Source organism: Dermochelys coriacea, chromosome 25 (assembly GCF_009764565.3).
Source record: "Dermochelys coriacea isolate rDerCor1 chromosome 25, rDerCor1.pri.v4, whole genome shotgun sequence".
In the NCBI taxonomy this organism is placed as follows: domain Eukaryota; kingdom Metazoa; phylum Chordata; order Testudines; family Dermochelyidae; genus Dermochelys; species Dermochelys coriacea.
The window spans coordinates 3,452,562-3,479,222 of record NC_050092.1 but is presented as its reverse complement, the minus strand read 5'-3'; the positions used below and the strand labels follow the sequence as shown (position 1 = coordinate 3,479,222).

General features: G+C 53.7%; 1 protein-coding gene across 1 annotated transcript in view; it reads right to left on the bottom strand.

Moving 5' to 3' along the window:
* Positions 1-874: 874 nt before the first annotated feature.
* Positions 875-26,661, bottom strand: part of TBXA2R (thromboxane A2 receptor) — a 32,289-nt gene continuing 6,502 nt past the window's right edge. The window contains 3 exon segments of the mRNA XM_043502490.1: positions 875-1,081; positions 1,083-1,295; positions 4,298-5,303. Of these exon segments, the coding sequence (XP_043358425.1) occupies positions 1,025-1,081; positions 1,083-1,295; positions 4,298-5,146 (1,119 nt within the window). The 5' untranslated portion in view covers positions 5,147-5,303 and the 3' untranslated portion in view covers positions 875-1,024.

The following is a 26,661-nucleotide window of genomic DNA, read 5'->3' as shown; positions in this document are numbered from 1 at the left end:
CAAGAGTGGAACCAATGAGGCTTTTATTGCTGGAATGAGCGTGCGGATTGCTGTGGGGATGCCAAGGTCCAGTGTGATCAATGGCCTCCCAGCCAACCTTTCCCCTTCCCGCCCCCTGTCCCCCTCCCCCTGCCAGCCTGTCCCCTTCCTGCCCTCCCAACAGCCCCCTACCCCTGGACAGCCCCATCCCTGTCCTGCCCCCCCCACCCCAGCCACCTTGTGCCTTTTCTGCCATCCTGTCCCTGGATAGCCCCCGTTCCTCAGCCAGCCTGTCCCATTCCTGCCTCTGGACAGCCCCCATCCCTATCCTGCCCCTCTAGCTAGCCCCGTCTCCTTCCTGCACCCCCCCAGCCCTCCCCAGGCTGCAGGGACAATGGCTCCCTACCAAGCAGCAGCGGGGGCTGTTGTCCATCGGACCGAGTTCGACACTCAGCCAAGGCCCGGGCAGGAAATTCCAGCCGTAACCCAGCCCTTCTGGCGCGGACGCAGCATGTCAGCAGACACCGGGAGGGAAGCCGGGATGAGCCTGTGAGTGAGGCGCCAGTGGGTGCACTTGCAGTCTGGGGGGGATACACTGGTGGTGGATGCAGGTGGGGGGGGGGCTCCTACTCCAAGGATTGTGGGTTTTTAAAGTAGCTTTTTCTGCCCAAGTTATAAAGCCAAGAGTCAGGATGGTTGAATTCGGGGGGAGGGAATCTCCATCCCAGGGGCTCCCAGTACCCACCCCAAGGAGAACCATGGGCTGTGGGTGCTGGGACCATCCAGGATGGGGCTGAGGCATCCAACCTCATGCTTCCTGGCAGAGGACAGGCACGGAAGCTCAGCCCCACAGCTCCCTGCTGCCAGGCAGCCGGGTCCAGAGATTGGAGGCAACATTGGTGCAGGTGCTAACCCAAACTTGCTGTCCCTGGGGCAGGCTGAGTCCAGGGCTGGGGCTTGTCTCCCCCTCGTGCCCCCCTGAGCAGGTGGCCCTGGCAGTGCCTACTCTGGGCCCGTTGCTCACTGTCTGCCCAGATGCCCTCCGCTACTGCAGCACGGACTCCTGAGTGAACTTGCTGCGCAGCGAGGGGTTGAGAATAGGGGTAGAGGGAGACGATGGAGGGCCATGTCTTGAGGCTGGGGTAGATGCGCTTCAGCACAGCCCTGCGGAAGAGGATGTAGACCCAGGGGTCCAGGATCTGGTTCCAGGTGACCATGCGCATGTAGATCAGCAGCATCTCCTCGGTCTTCCGTGGGATCTGTCGGGGCAGCAAGCTGGGGGTGGGCTCCTGCAGGACCGTCTGGATGATAAATATCTGAGGGGAAGGGGAGAGGTTAGGGGGAGGAACAGGTGCGGGCTGGGGGGCTCAGTGGTCCTGGGACCATGGCTGTGTCATGCCCCATGGCCCATGTCCTGGCCATTCTGCCACCTGCCTGGGGCCACATAGTGCCCGTCCATCTGTCCATCCCCCCACATGTGGTCACACAGCATCTGTCTGTCTGTCCATGCCTTCCCACCTGAGGGGCTGAGGCACATGGAGGTGGGGGGTGCCTAGCCAGGTGGGGTAGGTGATGGGGGTAGGCAGGGTATGGCAGGGGGAGATGGGGTAAGCAGAGCACACTGGGTAGGAGGGGCACCTAGCCAGACAAGGCAGGCAGGGCACACTGTGGGGGAGGGAGATGGGGTAAGCAGGGCACACCGGGGAAGTGTGGGGGGGAAGATGAGGGTAGGCAGGGCACGGCGGTGGGTGTAGATGGGTATACAGGCCCTGGCGGGGAGGGTGGGGATCAGATGGGGGTAGGCAGGGCACGGTGGGGGGAGATGGGGGGCAAATGGGGGTAGGCAGGGCCCAGCGGGGGAGGGGGCAAATGGGGGTAGGCAGGGCGCACTGGGGGGGCAGTGGGTCAGAGCACACTGGATGTGGGGGGCACCTCGCTGGACGAGGCAGGCAGGGCACAGTGGCCAAGGAGGCTGGGTAGTTATAAATCAAGCACCAGCAAGTGGGCAGGTGCCCAGTGCTGGGGGCTGGTGGTGGGGGAACTATGCTGTGGAGATCTTGAGGCTGGCATGGCTGGGGACGGGGTGTCATAAATAAAACGGGAAGGGTCACCACCTTTCTGTACACAGGACTATAAAATCCCTCCTGGCCAGAGGCAACATCCTCTTACCTGTAAAGGGTTAAGAAGCTCAGCTAACCTGGCTGGCACCTGACCCAAAGGAGCAATAAGGGGACAAGATACTTTCAAATCGGGGGGGGGGGGGGCTTTGTTTTGTGCTCTTTGTTTAGGTGGTTGTTCTTTCTTGGGACTGAGCGAGGCCAGACAGGAATCCATCTTCTCCAACCCATCCTAATCCAAGTCTCCAATATTGCAACCAGTATAGATAAGCCAGGCAAGGCGGGTTAGTTTATCTTTTGTTTTATATGAATTTTCCCTGTGTTAAGAGGGAGGTTTATTCCTGTTTTCTGTAACTTTCAGGTTTTGCCCAGAGGGGGATCCTCTGTGTTTTGAATCTGAATACCCTGTAAAGTATTTTCCATCCTGATTTTACAGAGATGATTTTTACCTTTTTTTTTTTTAATAAAACCCCTCTTTTAAGAACCTGACTGATTTTTCCATTGTTCCAAGATCCAGGGGTTTGGGTCTTTGATGATTTTGTAACCAATTGTTTAGGATTATTCTCAAGCCTCCCCAGGAAAGGGGGTGTAGGGCTTGGGGGGATATTTTGGGGGAAGACATCTTCAAGTGGGCTCTTTCCCTGTTCTTTGCTTAAAAGGCTTGGTGGTGGCAGCATATGGTTCAAGGCCAAGGCAAAATTTATACCTTGGGGAAGCTTTTAACCTAAGCTGGTAAGAATAAGCTTAGGGGGTCTTTCATGCAGGTCCCCACATCTGTACCCTAGAGTTCAGAGTGGGGAAGGAACCCTGACAGGGGGCTATGCAGAGACTAGCAGTGTTGGGGGGGGCAGGAGGGGAGTCTAGCAGTTGTAGCTGCAGCGGGGGGCAGAGGGGGGGCGTTGCTGTAACTGAGGCAGGCACAGAGGTGTTGGGGGGATCCTGTTGGGGGAACTGGGCTGCAGCCTGGCTGTGAAGGGTTGGGGAGGGGAGGTGAATCATCACTTTGTGGGCCCAGGGAGGGGTTGGGAACAGCACAGGAGGGACCATCAGGTGCTCAGCTTTGTCCATATTGGGTGGGATAGTGGAGGTGGGGTTAGTGAGGTCAGGATAAGGGAGCAGCTGTTGGACAGACAGGGATGGGGCAGCAGGCCAGGGGACGGGGTCAAGGAGGCCGCGGGGGTGGGGGTCAGACAGGACTGGGGGAAGGCGGGGAGCAAGGTTGGACAGGACAGGGGGGAGGTGTTGCAGAAGTTTGGGGGTTCCAGTGAGGAGAGGGGAGCTAAAGCCAAGGTAGTGGCTGTGGTGGGGTGGTGGGAACCGGCCAGAGCAGGAGCAGCCAGATCCTGATGCTGATTATTGCTTATCCCTACTGCAGAACCCAGCTCAGGGCTGATGGGGGGCCAAGCTGCAGGGGGGCTGGGTGAGGGGCATGTGGGAGGGGGCTTTGGGAGTCTTGGCGAGAGCAGGCCGGGCTAAGGGGCACCGACGGCTTGGGGGCACACCCAGGGCACAGTGTATTGAGCCAAGCTCGAAGGGTTCATCCGAACTGCAAACCCCCCACCACACACACACTGCAACCCCTCCGCCCCCACGTGGCGCTGACGCTCAGCACCAGCCAGGCACCTGTCATGAGGCCAAGCCATTTGGGCTCAGGCAGGCGCCCGGCTCTGAAACCTGGGGATGGGGGAGGGACTCACAACCCAGCTCCAGCCCCAGTGGGAACATGGAGGTAGCTGGTTTTAGCCCGCGTGTGCCAGCCCCGCAAGCCCAAGTCATGTGACCCAGGCTCTGAGAAGTGCTGCCCTCGGGGCTTTGTTGCCATGTAGACTCGGGACTTGGCTAGCAGGGGGCTGCAGGTTGGGATTGAGGGGCACCAGCAGAGCTGATGCGGGGGAGCCCAGAGCTGGGCTAATGGGGGCTGCGGTCGGGAGTGAGGGGCACCGGCAGAGCTGGGGCGGGGGGAGCCCAGAGCTGGGCTAATGGGGGCTGCGGGTTGGGATTGACTGGAATGCTAAAATAAGGCCATAAAGAGCCCTGCTGATCCCTTCGCGTCCTGGCCCATGGTAGCGAATGCTGGCTGGAAAGCCAGCAGCTGGGGGATCCAGGGTGGCAGGGGCTGGGGACTCCGCCAGCTAGGCAGCATGCAGCAGGTGAATGCATCTGTGACCCAGTTGTGAAGCCAACACTGTGGGGGGCCTTACCAGCAGGGGTAACCAGCAGACGGTGGCAATGATCATAATGCCCACCAGCTGCACCATCATCTCCACCTCGCTGTCCCGCCACCTCTGCACTGGCTCGCGGTCATGGTAGACCCGGCAGAGCGTCACCACGCTGACCGTGTTGAAGAGGAAAGAGAGGCCTACGGCCAGGATGCCCAGCAGGGCGAAGATCAGGCAGAAGGTGACGTTCTTGGCATCATGCAGCAGAGTGATGAAGCACCAGGAGTTGGGATACTGCAGGGTATAGTCCCCCAGGCCCAGGATGGGCAGGAGTCCCAGGGAGAAGGAGAAGGCCCAGACCATGCCTACCATGAACCAGGCTCGGCGCTTGGACATGCTGGTGGAGTAGAAGAAGGGGCGGTTGATGCCAAAGAAGCGCTCCCCGGCCATGGTGGCGCCCAGCAGCAGCGGGCACTGGCCGAAGAAGACCATGGAGAGGCCAAGGAAGTTGCAGAGGTAGCAAGCAGGGTCGACCACCATCCAGTCGAACTTGGTGAAATGGTACGAGATGATGATGGTCCCGGTCACCAGCAGGCCAAGGAAGTCCGTCACCACCAGGCCGCAGAGGAAGATGAGGAAGGAGGAACGGGCGCGGCTGTGCATCTTCCGGGAGGAGCTGACCAGCACACAGAGGGCAAAGAGGTTGGAGGCAAGGCCAATGATACCAAAGGCAGTGGAGAACCAGCGTGAGACAATCAGCTTCCTGCCGTTCTCGCTGAGGTTGGTGCTGAGGTTGGCGCTGCGGAAGCACGAGCCCATCTCGCTGGCCAGGCTGCCATTGGCCTCCATCCCTGGCCACGGGCAGGGCAGCTCCCCCAACATACACGGCATCTCTGCAGCCCAGCCTCAGGCTTCCCTATAGCTGGGCTCCACAGCCTGGTGGGGCCTTCTCCTGGGGGCTGGGCACTGCCCCGTGCCAGCCTCACTCCTGCCAACTCACTCGTTCACCAGAGAAGCAGCAGGAGGTACCCAGGTTGGTCTGCCAGCCCTTCGGGGAGAAAGGGGACAAGTCAGTGTCACACCTGGCTCACCCGGCCAGCAGCTCCCAGCACCACTCCCACGGTGCCCTCCCCACGTGGCTCCTGCTGGCCTAATGCAGTGGTTCCCAGAGCACCAGCTTGTGCCATTAGATGCCAAGGGCTGGGGCTCAGTTCGGTCGATATCCCACATCGGGTAAAAGTGTCAGGAACCCCCCAGTCAAGTGCCGGCAGCAGGATCTTTGGCACCAAAAGCACAAGCCTCTGCCGCTCAAGCTCACGGAACAGATCCTTCACTGGCAGAAGTAGTAGGCTCTTATTCTCTAGCGGGACCAGCCACCAGCTGGGTCCCCACCTCACTCAGCCAGTGCATTACAGAGCTCCATGCTATGGGTCCCAGTGTCAACTCGGAGAGGTTAGGTAGAGGGGCCAGTCAGGACTCCTGGGTTTTACATTCATAGATACTAAGGGCAGAAGGGACCATTCTGATCATCTAGTCCGACCTCCTGCGCAACGCAGGCCACAGAATCTCCCCCACCCACTCCTGCAATAAACCTCTCACCTGTGTCTGAGCTTTTGAAGTCCTCAAATCATGGTTTAAAGATTTCAAGGAGCAGAGAATCCTCCAGTAATGACCCGCGCCCCATGCTACAGAGGAAGGCGAAAAACCTCCAGGGCCTCTCCAATCTGCCCTGGAGGAAAATTCCTTCCTGACCCCAAATATGGCGATCAGCTGAAACCTGAGGATATGGGCAAGATTCACCAGCCAGATACCCAGGAAAGAATTTTCTGTAGTAACTCAGATCCCACCCCATCTAACATCCCATCACAGGCCATTGGGCCTGTTTACCATGAATATTTAAAGATCAATTAATTACCAAAATCATGTTATCCCATCATACCATCTCCTCCATAAACTTATCAAGTTTAATCTTAAAGCTAGATAGGGTTCTCTTCCATGTGTTGGCACTCACGCTCTGTGCAACCTTAGCTGCAGCCCCTGTCTCTGTGCCCGTTGGTACCCTGATGCCCTAGTGCAGGGGGCAAGTCGCTGCCCTGAGGGCGTGGGAGGGGCGAGGCTGTTGTGCTGGGGAAGGTGGGGAGTGGGCTGGAAGCGCAGGAGATGGCTCCTGTTTGGGGTCACTCCAGACAGCCTGTGGATCAGTGCTCCAAGACGCCACCATCTCCAGCTACAAGGAGGCAGCATCTTTCTCCCCACCCTCAGGGGCTCCCCATGAGCCCCAAGCCAGGGGAGCTGGGGAAGAAAGCAAGCCCAGAGGAGTGTCCCCCAGAGAAGCCCTAGAAGTAATTCTACAGCAGGGACCCTCGTACACAGGTGATGCCATCCATCCAGTGGCTCCAACAGGCCATTCTCTCCCTGTGCTCACTGGCTGCTGGCACGACTTCCCGCCTTGCCTTCCCTCCCTCTCCCCAGCCCTGATCCCTCCTTTCTTCCCCATCTAGTGACCCCCACCCCCAAAATCCCAGCACTAACAACATGACATTTGCAACCATCGCTCTGCTTGCCTGTTACGCCCCTTCCCCCTCCGCAGGTCGGTCGGGTCTGTTTCAATGCCAGGGCCAGCTCTAGCTATTCTTTGTAAGTGCAGTGCCTGCCACAACGGGCTCCATCCTCAGCTGGCCCGTAGGTGCTATCGTACTAACAGCTGCACACAGCCTGGGACTGGGTTCACTTGTGTGGCCTCGCTCCAGTCACTTCCTCGCTGTGCAGCGGAGATGGTATTGGGCTGCCATTGTAAAGGCCTCTTATGCTGGTAGCTGGGTGCAAACTCCTTGAAACTGGTGGGCATAACAGCTGCCTTCGTTCAGGAGAAAGGTAGGAAACAATTAAGCTCCTTTATGAAACAATCAGAGCAACAACCCAAAGTACAGCACAGGGAAGGCTGGAGTAGGAGATGCACCGGGGGCTTCCCCAGGGGTCAGATAACAAAAGACAAGAGTGGGGGACTGATTAAGTTGCAGCTGTGTGCAAGAGAAAAGCAGCAGAAACACAAGGAGGAGCAAAAAGCCCCAGGCAGAAAGCCAAGATGGAGCTTTTGGGCGCGTGCTGGCTAAGAGGTGCTTGGAACTGTGACCAAAGAAACGGTCTCCTGCTGTTTGATTGAGATGGTCGAGTTCAGGATCCTGACACAGGGAAGAAAGGAGAGCAGCAGAATACTGGCCCTGGACTTCAGAAAAGCAGACTTTGACAACCTTAGGGAACTGATGGGCATGATTCCCCTGGGAGGGGGAAAGGAGTCCAGGAGAGCTGGCTGTATTTTAAAGAATCCTTATTGAGGTTACAGGGACAAACCATCCCGTGTGTAGAAAGAATAGTAAATATGGCAGGCGACCAGCTTGGCTTCACAGTGAAATCCTTGCTGATCTTAAACACAAAAAAGAAGCTTACAAGAAATGGAAGATTGGACAAATGACCAGGGAAGAGTATAAAAATATTTCTCGGGCATGCAGGAGTGAAATCAGGGAGGCCAAATCACACCTGGAGTTGCAGCTAACAAGAGATGTTAAGAGTAACAAGAAGGGTTTCTTCAGGTATCTTAGCATCAAGAAGAAAGTCAAGGAAAATGTGGGCCCCTTACTGAATGAGGGAGGCAACCTAGTGACAGAGGATGTGGAAAAAGCTAATGTACTCAATGCTTTTTTTGCCTCTGTCTTCACGAACAAGGTCAGCTCCGAGACTGCTGCACTGGGCAGCACAGCATGGGGAGGAGGTGACCAGCCCTCTGTGGAGAAAGAAGTGGTTCGGGACTATTTAGAAAAGCTGGATGAGCACAAGTCCATGGGGCCGGATGCGCTGCCTATCTTTAAAAAAGGGAAGAAGGAAGATCCTGGGAACTACAGGCCAGTCAGTCTCATCTCAGTACCTGGAAAAATCATGGAGCAGGTCCTCAAGGAATCAATTCTGAAGCACTTAGAGGAGAAGAAAGTGATCAGGAACAGTCAGCATGGATTCACCAAGGGCAAGTCATGCCTGACTAATCTAATTGCCTTCTACGACGAGATCACTGGCTCTGTGGATGAGAGGAAAGCAGTGGGCGTGTTGTTCCTTGACTTTAGCAAAGCATTTGACACGGTCTCCCACAGTATTCTTGCCAGCAAGTTAAAGAAGTATGAGCTGGATGAATGGACTATAAGTTGGATAGAAAGTTGGCTAGATTATTGGGCTTAATGGGTAGTGATCAATGGCTCCATGTCTAGTTGGCAGCCGGTATCAAGTGGAGTGCCCCAAGGGTCGGTCCTGGGGCCGGTTTTGTTCAATATCTTCATAAATGATCTGGAGGATGGCGTAGATTGCACCCTCAGCAAGTTTGCAGATGACACTAAACTGGGAGGAGAGGTAGATATGCTGGAGGGTAGGGATAGGATACAGAGGGATAGGATACAGACAAATTAGAGGATTGGGCCAAAAGAAATCTGATGAGGTTCAACAAGGACAAGTGCAGAGTCCTGCACTTAGGACGGAAGAATCCCATGCACTGCTACAGATTAGGGACCGAATGGCTCGGCTGAAGTTCTGCAGAAAAGGACCTAGGGGTTACAGTGGACGAGAAACTGGATATGAGTCAACAGTGTGCCCTTGTTGCCAAGAAGGCCAATGGTATTTTGGGATGTATAAGTAGGGGCATTGCCAGCAGATCGAGGGACGTGATCGTTCCCCTCTATTCGACATTGGTGAGGCCTCATCTGGAGTACTGTGTCCAGTTTTGGGCCCCACACTACAAGAAGGTTGTGGAAAAATTGGAAAGAGTCCAGCGGAGGGCAACAAAAATGATTAGGGGGCTGGAACACATGACTTATGAGGAAAGGCTGAGGGAACTGGGATTGTTTAGTCTGCAGAAGAGAAGAATGAGGGGGATTTGATAGTTGCTTTCAATTACCTGAAAGGGGGTTCCAAAGAGGATGGATCTAGACTGTTCTCAGTGGTAGCAGATGACAGAACAAGGAGTAATGGTCTCAAGTTAAAGTGGGGGAGGTTTAGGTTGGATGTTAGGAAAAACTTTTACACTAGGAGGGTGATGAAACACTGGAATGCGTTACCTAGGGAGATGGTGGAATCTCCTTCCTTAGAAGTTTTTAAGGTCAAGCTTGACATAATCTTGGCTGGGATGATTTAGCTGGGGATTGGTCCTGCTTTGAGCAGGGGGTTGGACTAGATGACCTCCTGAGGTCCCTTCCAACCCTGATATTCTATGATTCTGATTCCTGCAGTGTGCAGGGAAACAGGACTTTACATCCTCTTGAAAATAAACAGGATTGCACAAAAGAAGCACCTGCCTTCATCATCTATTTCCCCTCCTAAAGGACCCTGACGATTGGCTAGCCAGTCAGATCAGAAAGCAGTAACAGGCCCCTGGGAGCTACAGCTGGAACGAGCGAGTTCTGAGCATCTGTGCTTTCAGGAAAAAACATTGCAAAGGGGGACCTGGCTTGCTTGGGGCATTGACATACAGGCACACGGCATCTTTTCCCTCTAGCTTGCTGGTTCCAATCCTGCACCAACAGGCCGCTTGGGGGCCCATGTGGGATGAGTCTGGGGGAGGGTGTCTCAGTCTAGTCCCTTTGTCTCAGCATCATGGAAACTGCCGCCAATTGGCCCACTTGGGCAGGCTCCTGGAGAAGGAGATCCAGAGAGAGGCCCTGTGCTGATGGGCCGGGTGGGGCTGGGGAACCGACCCGGCACCATGTGTTCATTCCTGGGAAGATGGCGATTCTCTGGGAGAGGCTGAGCAGCTGGTTTGCATTAGCAGCCCCCTCTCTGCGCACGCAACACGTTCCCTGAAGGAAAGTCATTTGGGGATGTTTACACAATTGCACTAATCCCCACTGGTGCATTGTTTAAAGAAACTTGTTTTCAGCTCATTTGCTGTCAAATAGCCCCTAAATAATCCAGGCCGCTCACTGTGATGGACGCCTGGATTCTGGCCGAGCTCATGCGCCCGTCCCGGGACGCTCACAAGCTGTTTCTTTCCATTTGTCCTAGAAAGGGGCGATAGGGAGTAACCAGAAGGGCCAAAGCCGGGACAGATGCAAGCAGAGGGGTGTGGCTGAGGGGGCCTGGAGGTGGGGGAGGTCCATGTGGGACGTCCAATCCTCCAGGGGGATCTATGGGGGGGGGGATTTTAGAGTCTGTTGGGAGCAGGTCAGCTCACCTGCCAGGAACCGGTCGATTAATCAAACACCCTGGCCACACAAAACTGCACCGTGGGCCTCCCTGAGCCCCAGGAACATTGCGTCAGGCCCAAGTTCCCAGAGCGCTCTGACCAAGCCTCAGATGGATGGGCTTGGGCTAAGCAGGGGCCATGCCGAGCTCAGCCATTTGTGCCTGACGCCTGGCAAAGCTAGGAGCCCGACTGGAGCTCAGATCGGAGATAGCTTTGTCAGACTGTATCTTCTATTCAGCATTCGAATGCTTGGGGGGCTGTCTAGCACCCAGACACCATGGTGAGGGGCATCAGCCAGAGCGATTGAGGTTGCGAGTCTCCATCAGGCTGTAGCCCTTGGCATGGCTCCCAGAGCTGGGGGGTTTGGCCTGTGAGTACCGCCGGGGGACAGTGGGTGCAGCAGCGTCCCACATAGGGGCCATGAGCTAGAGAAGAGGGGTGTGGCCGCAGCCCTCCCTGCCCAGCACTGGAGCAGTGGCTGTAAGCGGGAGACAACTGCAAAGATGGGATATTAGGGTTGGTTTTGAATACCGGGGCCCAAAGGAGGGTCCTTGCTCCTGTTTAACCCTCTCCTTGTCCAAGCAGTGATGACTCCCGGAGAGGTGTGGCTGGATCCTCAACCAGTGACCTGCTACTGCTGGGTTAGAGTCCATTCGAAATCCCACAAGCCGAGAAGGGGCCCAGTGCTCTCTCCCTGGGCAGTCCCCTCCCCGACCCCCAGCATGGGTCCAATCTAGCCCTTGGGGTTTGGCTCAAGGACATGGCAAGCGTCACACTTGGCCTCCTGCCTGTCTGGCCAGAGACCTTCCATCTGCAGGACCTGGACCCCTCCCACCTGCACACAGGGGCTGCCAGGATGGAGCTGCTCCTCTAACTCTAGCCTGTGCTGGGCAGCTGGGGCACGACTTATACAACACAGTGCTGGGTGCTAGAGAGCAGCTGGGCTCTGGGGTGGGACCCGTCCATGGGGTGGGGGGTTCTGGCACTAGCTCCAGAGCCCCAGCCCAGAGCAGTTGTGCTGGGTGCTGCTCGGGCCAAGCCCAGCTCCCTACGATTGCACTAGGTCAGGCCCAGCAGGGGAGGGGAAGCAAACCCAGGTCCCCGTCCGGAGTCCTACTCACGGCAGCTGTGCAGCTCATTGCCTGCTCTGGTTCCCGAGCCCCATGGCCTGTGACACAGCTTCCCTCAGGGGCTCTTGGCTGGAGGAGGACACTTGGCTTCACTCCTCTGCCCTGCTGGGCTCAGCTTTCAGAGGCTGACCACACTGGGAGGTTCAGGGAGCCCTGCTGAAGCACCTGAGCAACCAGCAACCTGGGCTCTCCATGGGAGTCCGACACTGACTCGCCTGGCTTGGTCCGAGACTGGCCCTGGAGGGTCGGACCAGTTAACATGCTGGAGAGTGCTGCCCGTGCTTTCACAAGGCCTTTATGAACATCCATTGGCAAAGCCCTATGACCTAGGAAGTCAAGTATCAGGACTGATGGGGAAACTGAGGCAGAGAGCAAGTCTTGACTTGCCCAAGACCTTGCAGCCATCAGTTGAGCCAGGAGCTGAATCCAGGCTAAAGGCTGGACAAGAAGATGGAGAGCAACTAACTGGGCAGAAATCTTTGCTGGCTCCCAGAATTTCTCTCCATTTTAAAATCCAATTCAGGAACCTGGGGAAATTAATCTGCATTAAGGTAGGGTTCGAATTTAAACTGCTAGAGCAAATCCAGAATAGCTCCCCATGTGGACACACTTATTCTGCAGACCAAGTGCCTTCTTTTGGTTTAGCTTAACCCACTTCTGGAATCAGCATCTCATTACAGGGAGCGATACTCGTCAATTTCCCCATGTAGACAAGCCCTGGTTTACATCGGTACAAAACCCCCCTCTTCAATTAGTTTCATTAAGTGGATTTTTAATCTGCATTTGTGAGGTTTCAGTTTCGACCCCAGTCTTGTAAATCTGTCCTTGAACAGAGCCAAACTCGGGCTGGCAATAAGACCCCAGTGTCCCTTCACAGGGCAATCCAGGGCTCATCAGGTCCTCCTGCGCCCAGCGGTCCCGACACCCTGCCCTCTCCGCGTCTCTCAAAGCCAGTTGTCTGGGAGCGGCAGGCTGGGTTGGCGTTGGAAGCAGCTATTCTGGGGAGAGCGCTGTTCTGGAGGCTGCTCTGCCGGATACATGAATCTTTCTGACTGTCCTCTGCGAATGAGTCTGAGCATCATATGCTGGCTCCCCATGCCTTCATTTCATAAACAAAGAGCCAAGAATGCTCCCAGCTGAGCGACCTTATCATTGCAGATTGAGAGACTAGGCGGAGGAGGGAGGAGAACAGGAAGGTGGCCAGGGGAGAGTGCCGTGTGGGCGGCTCTTCTGCAGCAACCTGCACTGAGCGCAGGGTGCAATGGCAGCCTGGCTTTGCAGAGCCCTTTCAAAGGGCCATGTGCAGAACGCCAGGACCTAACAGTGACATGGCTCCACGGGTTCCAGTGCACAAGGTCTGGGGAGTGGGCTGAGGGAGCCATTGCAGTGCCCTAGTTATGCACTAGCTTGGGGTGTGAGCCATGTGGGGGAGGAGGCATGGAGGAGCTGCCTCTACACCCTGCCCAGCACCCTGGTGCCATTCTGCTGGCTCGAGGATGCAGCCACGAGCCGAGCCAACCCAGCCCAGCCCAGCCCCCCTACTGCAGATGGAGCTTGCCCCAGGCGCACTGTTCTCCCGTGGTTTGCAGTGGTGGGACTAGCCGACTCTTCCTGGAGGCCCAGAGTCTGCGGTAAATCAGGACTCACCCTGTTGCAACCAGAGGTGTTGGCCTGGGGCTGGGAGAGCAGAACGGCACCTGGGGAGGCCATCAGACCAGCTGTGCACACGTCACTCTTGGGTTCTGCATCTTTGGAAGCAGCTTCTCAGCGAAGGGGACTGGCCCAGGGACCTGTGTTCTGTGCCGTGCCACTGGTTCAGATTTTCCAGATGCTTGGTAGTGTTTAGAGGCCACATTGACCCAGGTTTTCCTACCCAGCACTGGCATGACCCTGCTCGGTGCACACCTCTGACACTGGTCTGCACCTGCCGGATTCACTTTGTGCACCCCAACCATGCAGCCACCTCTGGGCTGGAACAGAGCACAGCAACGCTGCACTGCAGCCTAGTGAAGATGGAAGGAGGCTGGTGCATCCAAGTGCCCCGCAGGGGGAATTCCACCTAGGCACAAAGCAGCTAACTCCCCTCTTCCTAATAAGGGTCCTCACACTGCTCTGCTGACACATCACTCACAGCACAGCTGGGGGCAAAGGGGATGGCAAACGCTGTCAAGGTTCAACTGTCCCGCCTGTTTAAATGGGCCCCTGTGTCAGCCCTGAGCCTGAGCTCATCCTGCATTTGGTGACCCTCCGTGGCTCAGTGAGTGCAACACACCAGGCCCCGTGAGGGTGGGAGCGGAGCCAGCTTTTAACCACATTCAGCTGCATCTGCCTTAAATTGAGCAGCATCTGCTTCCATTTATGGCCCTCCCCCCCATCAGGAAGGAAAATAAATCCTGGTGCTGTTGTAATAAATCCTTCCAGTAAAGGCAGTGGGCCGAATCCAGGCAGGTGTTGGGACGCCGACACGCTGCAAGCCCCCCAGAAGGCAGGGAGAGAAACTGCTGGAGACACAGGCAGCAGATTGCTGGCAGCAGGCTGAGCAGCAGCTGAGTGCTGGACAAACGGGATTTTTCATAAAAATGGGCAAAAGTTGTTTGAGGTCAAAACAAAAACAACATTTTTTAACAGAGCAAAACATTTTAAACCGCTTTTGGCTCAACGGGAAACATTTTGTTGACAAGGTGAGCATTTAAAAACGATTAAAGGGAATTTTGACATGAAAAGTTTTTGAATAAAATAATGAAAACATTTCCATTTGTTCAGCTGGGGGGGGGAGGGGGGGCGTTTCCAACCTAAACAATCTGGCGGGTTCGACATGAAACCATGAAACATTTCAGGGGGGAGGGACAGCTCAGTGGCATTGGCCTGCTAAGCCCAGGGTTGTGAGTTCAATCCTTGAGGGGGCCATTTAGGGATCTGGGGCAAAAATGGGGGATGGATCCTGCTTTGAGCAGGGGGCTGGACTAGACACCTCCTGGGGTCCCTTCCAACCCTGAGGTTCTATGATTCAGAGCCACCGAAGCTGCAAATTCCCTACAGCTGCAGCTGCAAATGCAGCCGCAATTTGGCCCCAACACCACACACCAGCCCCGGGATGACCCTGCCCTGAAGTCTCAAAGCCCAGCTTCCCGGGTTCTGATCTGGCACACTTGGGAGCAAGTCCACTGACAGCCGGATCACAAACAGGTCTTGTGTCTCTCGCAGGATGAACTGTCCTGAGCAGCAGCCGTGTTAGTCTGTATTCGCAAAAAGAAAAGGAGTACCCGTGGCACCTTAGAGACTAACAAATTTATTAGAGCATAAGCTTTCGTGAGCTACACGAAGTGAGCTGTAGCTCACGAAAGCTTATGCTCTAATAAATTTGTTAGTCTCTAAGGTGTCCTGAGCAGGAGGGTTTTGAAATCCAGCCCAGGCTGGCAACTTCCCCAGGCAGCTGAGACTCTACCTATGACCCCAGCTCCAAATCCCCACCCAGGAGATGTTGGGAAATGGACATAAAGCAGGACTGAGGGGCAGTGGAGTTAATGGTTAGAGCAGAGCGAATGCAGGTCAGGATGCCTGGGTTTTATTCTTGACTCTGGCACGGATTCATCCTGTTCATTAAGCAAAACTCTTAATTCCCTGTGGCCAGCTCTAAATAGCAGCCGATGAGCATGGTGATTTCTCTGGGCACGTGGGGGGTCGTGAGGAGGAACGGATGAGCATCATTTGAAAAGTGCTCACAGCTCCTCCAGCCAAGCATCTGGTGCTGTTTGGCCAGTGAGATCTTTGGGGCAGGGACTGCCAGGTGTGCACACCACACCCAACAGAATCCTCTGTGTTTGGAATCTGATTACCATGTAAAATTACCTTCCATCCTGATTTTACAGAGGTGCTTCTTTTACTTTTTCTTTATAATAAAGTTCTGCTTTTAAGAACCTGATTGGTTTTTATTGTCCTAAAAACCCAAGGGGTTGGTCTGCGCTCACCTTGTGTACTCCAAGCCTCCCCAGGAAAGGAGGTGAAGGGGCTTGGGGGGATATTTTCGGGAAACAGGAACTCCAAGTGGTCCTTTTCCTAAATCTTTGTCTAACTCACTACGTGTTGGCAGCGATACTGTTCCAAGGACAAGGAAGAATTTGTGCCTTGGGGAAGTTTTTAACCTAAGCTGGCAGAGATAAGTTTAGGAAGTCGTCTCCAGGGGACAGTCCAGGCACTGGGTGCGTCGCTCACAGGATAAAAACCAGGCTCAGGGATCAGGTGCCCGAACGTCTCGTGGCCAGGATGCGGCACCCCATTAGCACGGCTCCGATTCCCCAGCAACCCCGTCTGGAATTCGTCAGCCTGGCACGGCGCCTGGAATGAACGGCCCAGGACACTGGGCTGCCAATTGGTTCGGAGGGAGGTCGATGCTGAAAGTTGTCATCTGGCTCACAGCTGGGGAATGTGAGGAATCCAGGCTGAAGGCTGAGCTGAGCCCTGGCCCTTGGGCAATGACGCCTGCAGAAGAGGCTGAGTCCAGCAGCTGGGAGCCTCCCCCAGCCCACGCCTGCATCCTGTTGTGGGAGCCTGGCACTGCAGGAGCGACGAGTGCAGCTACTGACTCACTTTGGGCTACCCCTGGACAGCTACCACCTGGGGCTACAGCCCTTGGCATATGGGCCATGCCATAATCCTTGCCCACCAGCCCTCTCCCCCCCCCCCGGCTAGCATCCCCAGCTCTCTGGGTGCTGATGACTTCTGCTTGGGGCAGACAAGGGGCCAGCCGGCTGCTGTTGTTTAGAGCAGAAAGACCTCGCTAATCTCCTCACTGCATTGATAATAGGCTGGGATTAGTTCAAATGTTGCCTCAGTACTAAAGTATCCCCAGATCCATTAGGCCAGGCGCCCACATGGCCTTCTGTGAGTGACCACATCCTGGCTGGGACCACACGGGCACATGCAGGCAGGGTCAAAACACGGACACACTCATGTGCTGGATTTCCCATCTTAATCTGCACACCCCAACATGCCAGCCTGGGCATGAGGCACTGACTCCAGCCCAGTGTTCACACTCTAACATGCCAGCCCACAGCATGGGACACAGATCCCAGCCCAGCGTCCACACCCCATTGTGCCAGCCCGGGCATGGAGCACCGACCCCAGCCCAGTGTCCACGCCCCAAGTCCAGGGCATGGGGCACCAACCCCAGCCCAAATGTGCCAGTCCAGGGCACGGATGCTCCTCTCTTGATTTTCAGATTGTAATGTCTAACTTCACGTGTCTGTCTTGATGCTGACGCTCTGTGTCTAGTCCCCTGTAACTGGCTAAATCTCCACGACTTTTTGGAATAAGGTCCCAAGCATACTTCGCGTCACAGGACAGGAAGGGCCTGTTCACCTCTCCCGGGCAGATTGTGCCATGGGCATTTCCTTCCTGCACGTCCTGCTTCGGCTAAGAGCTGGGAGCCCGCTGGCCGTATTCTCCACAGACGGACAGTTGCGGTTTGGTTTTGGCTCATTCTGGTGCCTTTTCGCTGGTTTCCATCCTGCCTTCGAGCTCTGAACTAACACCAGTCGCTTCATTTTTGCTCCATGTGTCAGTCTGGCACCCAGCCCAGGGTGTTTGCATCGGCATCGCAAGTACAGTCCTAGCTCAAGGCCCACCACGCAAGGTGCTGTACAAAGACGCCACACAATGTGCTCTACAAAGATGCCGCGCAAAGGTGATCCCTACCCAGAGAGCTCAGTCTTGGTCTAGGACAAGATACAAGAGGGGGTGAAACAGACAGAGGGGGAGGCAGCAGTAGTGCGAGCGGGTTTTTGCATCCTAAGCAGCTGTACCAGGGTCTGGTGTGTACACACCAAAGTGCTGGAATCCTTGTGGAAAATGGGAGTTTGTTTCCTAAATCTGTTCAGCGTGGCAGTGCCGAGCACAGCAATGCCTAACTAGCTGCACAGATCTGGGTCTGAGAGTCCCAGGCCCCGACCAGGGTGGGGGCTGCTCTGGGTTTCTAGCTCTGCCTTGGAGGCGAAGAGGGGAGAGGACCCCAGACCTCCCGCATGTACCAGGCTTTGTGGGATGTTCTGCATGACTGTTGCCCAGAGACAGACACAGGCCCCCCATGGAGCCTCAGGAAGGGCTGCTGGGTTGGAAGCCCAGAGAGCACGGGGTCACCTCTGCTGAGCACTGCTTGTATTTCCTTCACTTCACAGCTCCTGTTTACGAGCACGAGCTCACACACAACCCTGGAAGGCAGCAGAGGATCAGCTACCACCCCATTTTACAAGAACAAGGAGATTGCACAACATCACTCCAGGCGGAGCCGGGAGCTGAACGCAGCTCACTAACACAGCAAACCTAAGCTTTACACTGCCTTTCAGACGGAGCATGCCAGAGACAGGTGCTGTGATCAGGCCATATCAAACCACTACGCCACATGCTGCTCTGAGATCCTGCAGCAGAACCCAGGATTTCCAAGCTCCAGTATTTTAGGAGCTCACCCCACTTGGCAATGCCTGTTGTAAGTCAGCCCTAAGGGCTGGTCCCCAGCAAAGCTCGCAAATACTCTGTAATTCACCTGGTATCAGTCCAAGTTGGAAAGTTGAAGTTCTAGTCATCACAGCTGGCTGGTGATGCTGGGAGGTGTGTGTCATGGCTGTGGGTGATAGTCTTTGTTCTTTTAAATTTTCTTTAAAAAGAAACTGATTGAATTTACCCAGTGAGAAAACAGCCTTACCCACGGGGTCTCCAGTTAAAAATCTTTATCCTCCGTCAATTGCGGGGAGTCACGCAACAAAATTCAGAGGTTCCACATTTCAGCCGTTTGTCCCACCCTCTGAGTGCGGCTGCCACCCCCTGACAATGAATGGTATGGAGGGCCCGCTCCTGCTCTGGTACTGGAACTGCAGGCTGAGCGGGTGCTTAGCATCAGTTGGCCAGCACATTGGTCACACTGAGTTGTGTCTATCCTCATCCAGTATCCTATCCTGTCGTTCACCTGACCCCAATGCACAAGCCGCTCTTGCTCCCCGCACACACGTCCAGCTGGCAGTGGGTTTACCTGAAGGATCCAGCTACGAAAGTCGGGCCAGGACCTGAGGCTCTTAATCAGCATTTACTCAGGAAAGCTCATTTGGAGAGAATACCTGGGCCCAATTTGCCCCTGCCTGGCATCCGGCACCTCGGCAAAGGAAGTGATTTTCTGGCTCACTAGTGCCATGTGCTCTCTTTGCCCTGCGTCTTGTGCAGTCTTTGGGACCAGGCAATGGAAAAGCAGGCCCCAGACATCCCAACTAGAGACTGGCATTAGCCACAAATCTCTGAGCCAGATTTTGACCATCCCAAGGTCCCTTCCAACCCTGATATTCTATGATTCTATGATCAGAGGGGCTTTGATTAGCCCGTTGCAGAGACAGGTGCCAGTTCAGAGCCTGGCAGAAAGTTAGAAGGGAAAAGGACCTCACGGTTCCTTCAAGCCATCTCCATGGGCAGACTGAACCCGAGAGAACTTTGCGAAATCCAGATCTAGCTGCATTCAGATCCTGGCCCTGACAAGCGAGATCCAGGCGATTAGCTCACCATCGGCTGGCTGACTTTCACCTCACAACATCTCATGTTCCCCTCCCACCATACTCTCACTTGGTTTAGTGCAGCCACAGATCACTACTTTTTTGCTTTTGCTTTCACACACGCAAATGGTACAAACCACCTTGCTAACCACAGGCCTGCCTCCTGCCTGGGTCCACGTTCCAGCTGATGCTAACACAGAGCCCAAGATGGCAGGGGGAAAAGGGAGGGTGGGCAGGCTCAGTGCATGCACATGGGGGATTCTCTGCCAGCCCCTTGCAACCTGTTTAGGGCCCCTGGAACAGGAGGCAAAATCCCACCCCGGTCTCTCTCCATTTCTACCCCAGTCTCTACTCTGGCCCTTCACACCATCTCAGCACTGCCAGCGCAAGGGCCTCCTCCAGCCCTGCAGCTCCATGACACCTGGAAACATCCTCCTCCAGACCAGCAGTTCTGCCCCTCGCATTGCTGTCTTTGCAGTGCTGCCCTGTGGGGCCCAATCCTCCTCTGCCTCACCCCCTGCAACCCACTCACCTTCCACAGAGCTTCTTGCCCCAGCAAGGGGGAGCGGAAACTTCACCCCACGGCAGGCCTAGCTGAACCCCATCTGCCCTCTCCCCGGCCCCGGAACTGCACAGAGGCCTTTTCCATACAGTCTGCAGGGCCCCGGACTCCCTGAACTGCTTTCACTTCTCCAATAGCCCCCTGATTGCCAGGATCTGTGGCCACACGATGAGCACACAGGGCCAGCAAATCTGAACTAAACCTGGATCCCCTAAAAAGAAATGAAGGAGAAACTAAGCTGATTATTTTCTGCTAAGCAATGGAAACAAATTTCAGCCATTGCTCTGACCTGCTTCTTGTGCCTCCGGCTAAGATTAATCCAGCAGAAAATCCTGTGGTACAGAGCAGCAGTTCTCAACCGGGGGTCCGCAGCCCACTGGGGAACTGTGAGCTATTTCAGGGGTTTACCAAGCAGAGCCGCTCAGAGCCCTGAACCCCAGCACCCCTGTGGGGCTTCCAAGCCCCCTCCAGCCCCCTTCTGAGATCATAGAATCATAGAAGATTAGGGTTGGAAGAGACCTCAGGAGGTATCTAGTCCCACCCCCTGCTCAAAGCAGGACCAACCCCAACTAAATCACCAGCCAGGCCTTTGTCAAGCCTGACCTAAAAAACCTCTAAGGAAGGAGATTCCACCACCTCCCTAGGGAACCCATTCCAGTGCTTCACCACCCTGCTAGTGAAATAGTTTCCTAATATCCAACCTAAACCTCTCCCACTGCAACTTGAAACCATTGCTCCTTGTTCTGTCATCTGCCACCACCGAGAACACTTGAGCTCCATCCTCTTTGGAAACCCCCTTCAGTAGTTGAAGGCTGCTATCAAATCCCCCCTCACTCTTCTCTTCTGCAGACTAAACAAGCCGAGTTCCCTCAGCCTCTCCTCGTAAGTCATGTGCCCCAGGCCCCTGATCATTTTCACTGCCTTCCGCTGGACTCTCTCCAATTTCTCCACATCCCTTCTGTAGTGGGGGGACCAAAACTGGACACAATACTCCAGGTGTGGCCTCACCAGTGCCGAATAGAGGGGAATAATCACTTCCCTCGATCTGCTGGCAATGCTCCTACTAATGCAGCCCAATGTGCCGTTAGCCTTCTTGGCAATGAGGGCGCACTGCTGACTCATGTCCAGCTTCTCGCCCAGTGTAACCCCCAGGTCCTTTTTTGCAGAACTGCCGCTTAGCCAGCCGGTCCCCAGCCTGTAGCAGCGCATGGGATTCCTCTGTCACTCTTCTGTGGGCTCCCCTCTAGGACACATTTCCCTGTGCTCCCTAGTGCGGGGTTTGTCTCTGGGTCAGCTGCAGCCTGTGGGCAGCTAACAACCAGGACAGGTCTCTCATTGCAGGCATCACACCCGCTTCCCTTCCTGAGGTGATGTTCCCTCCAGCTGCAGGGCAGGAGCTGGTCTCAACCCACCAACCCCCACACACCTGGAAGCATGCGGCTTCCCTCGCTGCCGAAGAATCAAGGAGACTCCCTCCCATTCCCTCAGCAGTTCCTGAGACCTTCTCCTTTCCCTCGGGGGTCCCAGCATAACACTCCTTCCTGCTGCAGGCAAACACTTTAACCTGAGCTACACAGAAAAAATCATTACCCAGGAGCAGGTCGACTAGGAGGTGTTCCAGTATTCCCCCCCCCCCCCCAGTCAAAACACTTTCCAAACCTTCCCAAACTACATCGATTTCAGCTAGTGGTACGAGGAATCTGCTTTCTCCCACCCCCACAATCCCTGCCATTTGGTAGCACACTGGCCTTTGGGACCTCATTCTGCTTAACCAGAGAGATCTGGGCCCCTGTATCCCTCTGCCCCAACTACTCCCTGACACTAATTTCAACAAACTTAACATGCTCCATATCTGGTTCTGCGAAGGCTAATCTCCCAAAACCAATCTGATGGGTAGGTTTCAATTGCTTGGGGGGGTTGGGGGGTTCTGTGGTGAGGGCAGCAGAGCTAACATGGGCTATTGGCTGCCTGCTTCCTCCCAGCCCAGGGCGCTTATTCCTCAGGGGATCAGTGGAATTACACTCATCGCACCTTTGGGGCTCTTCTGTTTTTACAGGAGATTTGGGACAAGGGTTAGAGGCATGGTTCTGGGGAGGTGAGTATACAGCCTCCCAGCCTCCCTCCTTCTTAATAGGGATAAAATGGGACCCTCCCTTCCCTTCACTTTTAAAATCCCGTTTTGACGGTTTAGATGCCTGGGTCTGTTCAAAGGCATCAGCTAGAGTCACCAGCTCTTCCACAGACTTTACGGTTTTGTCCCACACAGACACTGCTTTACATCAGCCTTGCATATGCCTATGAAATGCTCTTGAGCCACAAGATCAAACATTCCCCCAAAGCCTGTAACATCTTTGCCCCTCACCCACTTTCTCATCAAATCTTTCATTTTGTTCACATATTCCCCATTACTCATACCGATATCCCTCGTAAGATTCCTAAATTTAACTCTATATGTTTCAGGGGTAATCTGAAACCTTTGCAAAACAGTGTTTTTGAATTTACAATAGTCTAAAGCATCCTCAATAGGCATTTCACTGAATACACTTAGAGCTTTACCAGTTAATTTTTGCAATCAGGGTAGGAACTCTCTTGGCACCAGGGATTTCATGCACTGCACACAACCTTTCAAAGGTAATCAGCAATTTCGTCTGCCTCATTGTATGCAGAACATAAATAGTCCCAACTGCGGATTTTTGGAGTGATGGGAATCACTGGGCTCTGGTTCTGCTTCTCTAGCAGGTCCAGTTGGTGTTTTCACTTTCTCTCTCTCTCTTCCCACTCTCTTTCTCTCTCCTCCCACTCTCTTTCTTCCTGCTTCTCCTTTATCTTCAGTTCTTTCAGTTCCAATAGGCTTTGGTCTCTTTCTTTTTCTGCAAGCTGCAGTTTAAAAAGCTCCAATGTCACAATGGCTTCACTGCTTTCACTCATTTGCTTTTCTGTTCCTACTTCCCTCTCCCCACCGAAGCAAACAGAAAATAACAAACCGGTAGCCTCCTCCTGACTATCCTTAGCCACCACACTTAAAGCCTCACTTAAAATCTTTACACCGGTGTATGAAGTGCAAATCTTGCTCAGTACACCAAGCTGTGTATTTCACTCTGCTCGCTGCGCCACTGTGATGGGATCCCCGGGGTGCAGCCTGAGACTGTGGGACTGCTGTGCGCCCTGAACTCTCTCTGGCCTGGGCTGTCTCTCACAGTGCCTGGCTAGTGACCAGCAGCAAACCACTCCAGGCGTTATGATCACTTAGCACAACCGTATGTGGAGCCCCACAGCCAGCTAGATTGCATGAATGCTCCCAGAGCCACTCATGAATCACACAGAGAAAGGCACCAGCCAAGTCCCCCCAGCTCCCAGCCCTGTACCCCAGGAATATACCATCTCAAGAGCAGCAGTGCAGATTTATTAATTGGTTCACTGGAATCAATGGAAAGTGGAGTGGATATACATCAGCCTTTGCAACCTGAGCAGATTACCAAACACTTCAGGCAAATTCACTGGTAAAGATAAACAGTTCAACAAATTTATTGACTACCAAAGATAGATTTTTAGTGATATTAAGTGATAGGCAAAAAGTCAGAGTTAGTTACCAAAATAAAATAAAATATAAACATGCAGTCTAAACTCTCAACCCTATTAGACTGGGCAACATCTAGATTAAACAGTTTTTCTCACCCCACTGGATATTGCAGGTCATAATACATAAATTTCACCCTTGAAACCTGGGCCAGTCTCCTCTGTTGGAGTCTTTGGTCTTCTCAGCTTCCTTGTTGCTTTCAGTATAGGTAGGGGCAGGAGAAAGGCCAAGCATGGGTCCCCTGTGTTCTGTTTTATATCCTCAGTCCCATGTGCTTGGAGAATGCATGTCTGGGGGGCATTGCTGAGTCCCCAGGCAAGGTTGAGCAATTCCCTTGGTGTGGCATCATGCAGGTGTCATTGAATTGTAACTCCCTTGCTGGAGAATGGTTGTTGATGATTGTTTTGACACCTGCCCGGGCATTGGTTACTTTCCTTATTTCCCTATAGCTTTAGCTTATATCTAACCTGATTCCCCAACTTCCTGCATGTTTTAGTGACAACCATACAACACAATTCTGTAACTTCATATGCCCCAAAGATATACAAATTAGATTGAACAGTGGGTTTCAGCCGATCATAACATCTCCCCGATACCTCACATGGCATGCTTTATATGCAATATTACAATTGTATATTAATGAGGAATGTGGGGGTTACAGGACGCTCCCCCAAGGTTTAGAATGTCACATCTTATTTTAATAATGTTTTTTTTACCTGGCTGGATTTTTATAAGCCAAATGTGTTTGTTTGCAAATTGTGTTATACAGATCATTAATTTATATTTTAACCATTCATATCATTTATAACTCACTGTTTAAAATATAGCTAAGGTTAGGTAGCGCCTAGTTAATACATTATGAGCCGCTGATGTGTATTTTATTCTGCTTGTTTTTTCTCTCTGTCTTTTTAAAAAAGTAATAAAAAAGTTCATAGGAAAAAAGGTCAGTGTGCAGGGCAGAGATGCTAGAACGGTTCTCAGAGGAAACTGTCTCACGCTGCCAAGTCTGGTGATGCTATGGCTCCATGCAGAGTTTCAGCCACAGAACTTACAGTTGATGTTGTTTGAAAGATAAGGCTAGGGACACACATGCGTGCGAGCTGCAGTCCGCCTCGCTGCCTCTCTGCGTGCATCCCAGAAACCCCAGCACCACCGCAGCTGGCTAGAGAGTTCACAGAGGCATACAATGCACCTGCAGGGAAATGAGCTAACCATGTCTAGTTCTTTTCATCCATGGGCCCCCCTAAAGAGGAAGGATGGTCCAGTGATTTGGGAGCTTGTTTGGGAATCAAAAAAGTGAGGTTCAATTTCCAGCTCTGCCACAGATTTCCTATATGCCCATAGGCAAGTCACTTAATCTCCCTGTGCCTCAGTCTCCATTGTAAAATGGGGCAAATAGCCCTGCCCTGCCTCACAGAGGGGTTGTTAAAGCCTCTGAGGTGCTCAGATACTGTGCTGATAGGCCAGATGTCTACCTGTCAGTGCCATTAGCCCTATTTTAGAAGTGGGGAAACTGAGGCACAGAGCAGGGCAGTGACTTGGCTGTCATCCCACAGCCCATCTGAAGCTGAACTGGAGATGGAACCCAGCTTCTGCAACTTGTCGGCCAGTGTCTGAGTGTCTGGCACGATGCCCCTCTGTACAGTAGATTTTGGACACTGATACGGAAAGTGCTATATTAGTGCCACGGGGGATTATTACTGAGGAGGACAGTGTATGGTATGATTGGTTGATACACAAACAAAAAGGCATCAAGAAAACAGGACATCCTCCCCAGTTCCACCCCACAACCAACCCTCACCAGTAAGGAAACACCTCATGCTGGGACCCCTCTTCACTGCATCCAAAGGCCCACTTGTCACATCTGCACTGCCAGGGCCGGACCCACAGCATCATAAGGGACTGCCTGCCCCACTCATTAGATAAGGAAACACAACACACGAACCTCCCTCACAACCTAACGCAAACGCTTACTCACACAGGACCAGCTCTAGGCATCAGCAAACCAAGCATGTGCTTGGGGCGGCACAATTCCAGGGGCAGCATTCCAGGGGGGTTTTTTTGTTTTTTTTTTTTTTTGCTTGGGGTGGCAAAAAACCTAGAGCCGGCCCTGTACTCACAGCCTCAGACTCCTGAATCTCATTCCCACCTCTACCACTGACCTCAGAGCAATTCACGAGCCTGCTCTGTGCCTCAAAAAGAAAAGGAGTACTTGTGGCACCTTAGAGACTAACAAATTTATTAGAGCATAAGCTTTCGTGAGCTACAGCTCACTTCATCGGATGCATTTGGTGGAAAAAACAGAGGGGAGATTGATATACATACACAGAGAACATGAAACAATGGGTTTATCAGTTTCCCCAGCTGTGCTGCGGGGATAATGATACAGCCATGTAAAATGTGTTGAGCTCCTTGCATGACAGGAGCTGGAGAAGGGCAGACGTGCTGTGAACGCCATCCCCTGACAAGTAAACTGCCGTCTGCCCCCCACCCCCAATCCAGGCCAGCCTGAAGCAATGGCATGCGGCTAGCTGGGCATGGTGACATGTTGCCCATTGGGGATGCTGGAATCTGATTACTCCCAGGGATGGCGCTTTCTGCATATACTGGCCTTATTGGTAAGTTACATGCTGAGATTCCTGTGGCATTTTTAACCCCATCAATATTCACGGCAAAGGAATTCACTGGCCTGGAGCCTCACCAGAGTTCTGCTCCCCCAAGAGAGACCATTTCCCCACTAAATCAGAGCGGGGCCAGAACCCAGGGCCCAAACCATTCCCATCTCTGGGGCCTTGGAGAACTGGATCCAAATGATGTTGCTCGAGTCCCTATTTTCTTTGCAGGGTTTGTCCCATCCCATTGCTCTGCAGTCCACCCAGGAGCCCTGTCGGCTCTGGGGCTGAATGCTAGGAATTCACTGTTTTCATTCCAGATGCCAGGAGCTGCTCCAGCCTGGAAAAACACATGCCACAGCAAGGTCCCATCTTTCTCTGGGAAATCTGCCTCCCATCCCCCGTCAGACTGTCATGCTATGGAGCAAGTTGTCTGTGTTTGAAAGTGAATTACATGCTGGGGAAAGATGCCAGATTGACAGCTTGGGAGCATGGGGCAGAACAGGTTGCCCCCCAAACCTGCGCCACTGCAGAACCAGAGGGAGGGCCAGATGAGCTCAGACCCCAGGTCCAGCTAGCTCAGGAACCTGAGATGTAAGATGTAAGGAAGATGTAAGAACCCCTAGGAGCAGATGTGGGATAAGCTGCTGGGTGTGACGCTCTGTACCTCAGGGGAACATCCTAAACCCCCATGTTCATCTTTATAACATGATTGTGTGGTATCCAATGCAAAGTTTCTCATGTTGGGTGTCTTCGGAAGGCTCATAATGCACTGA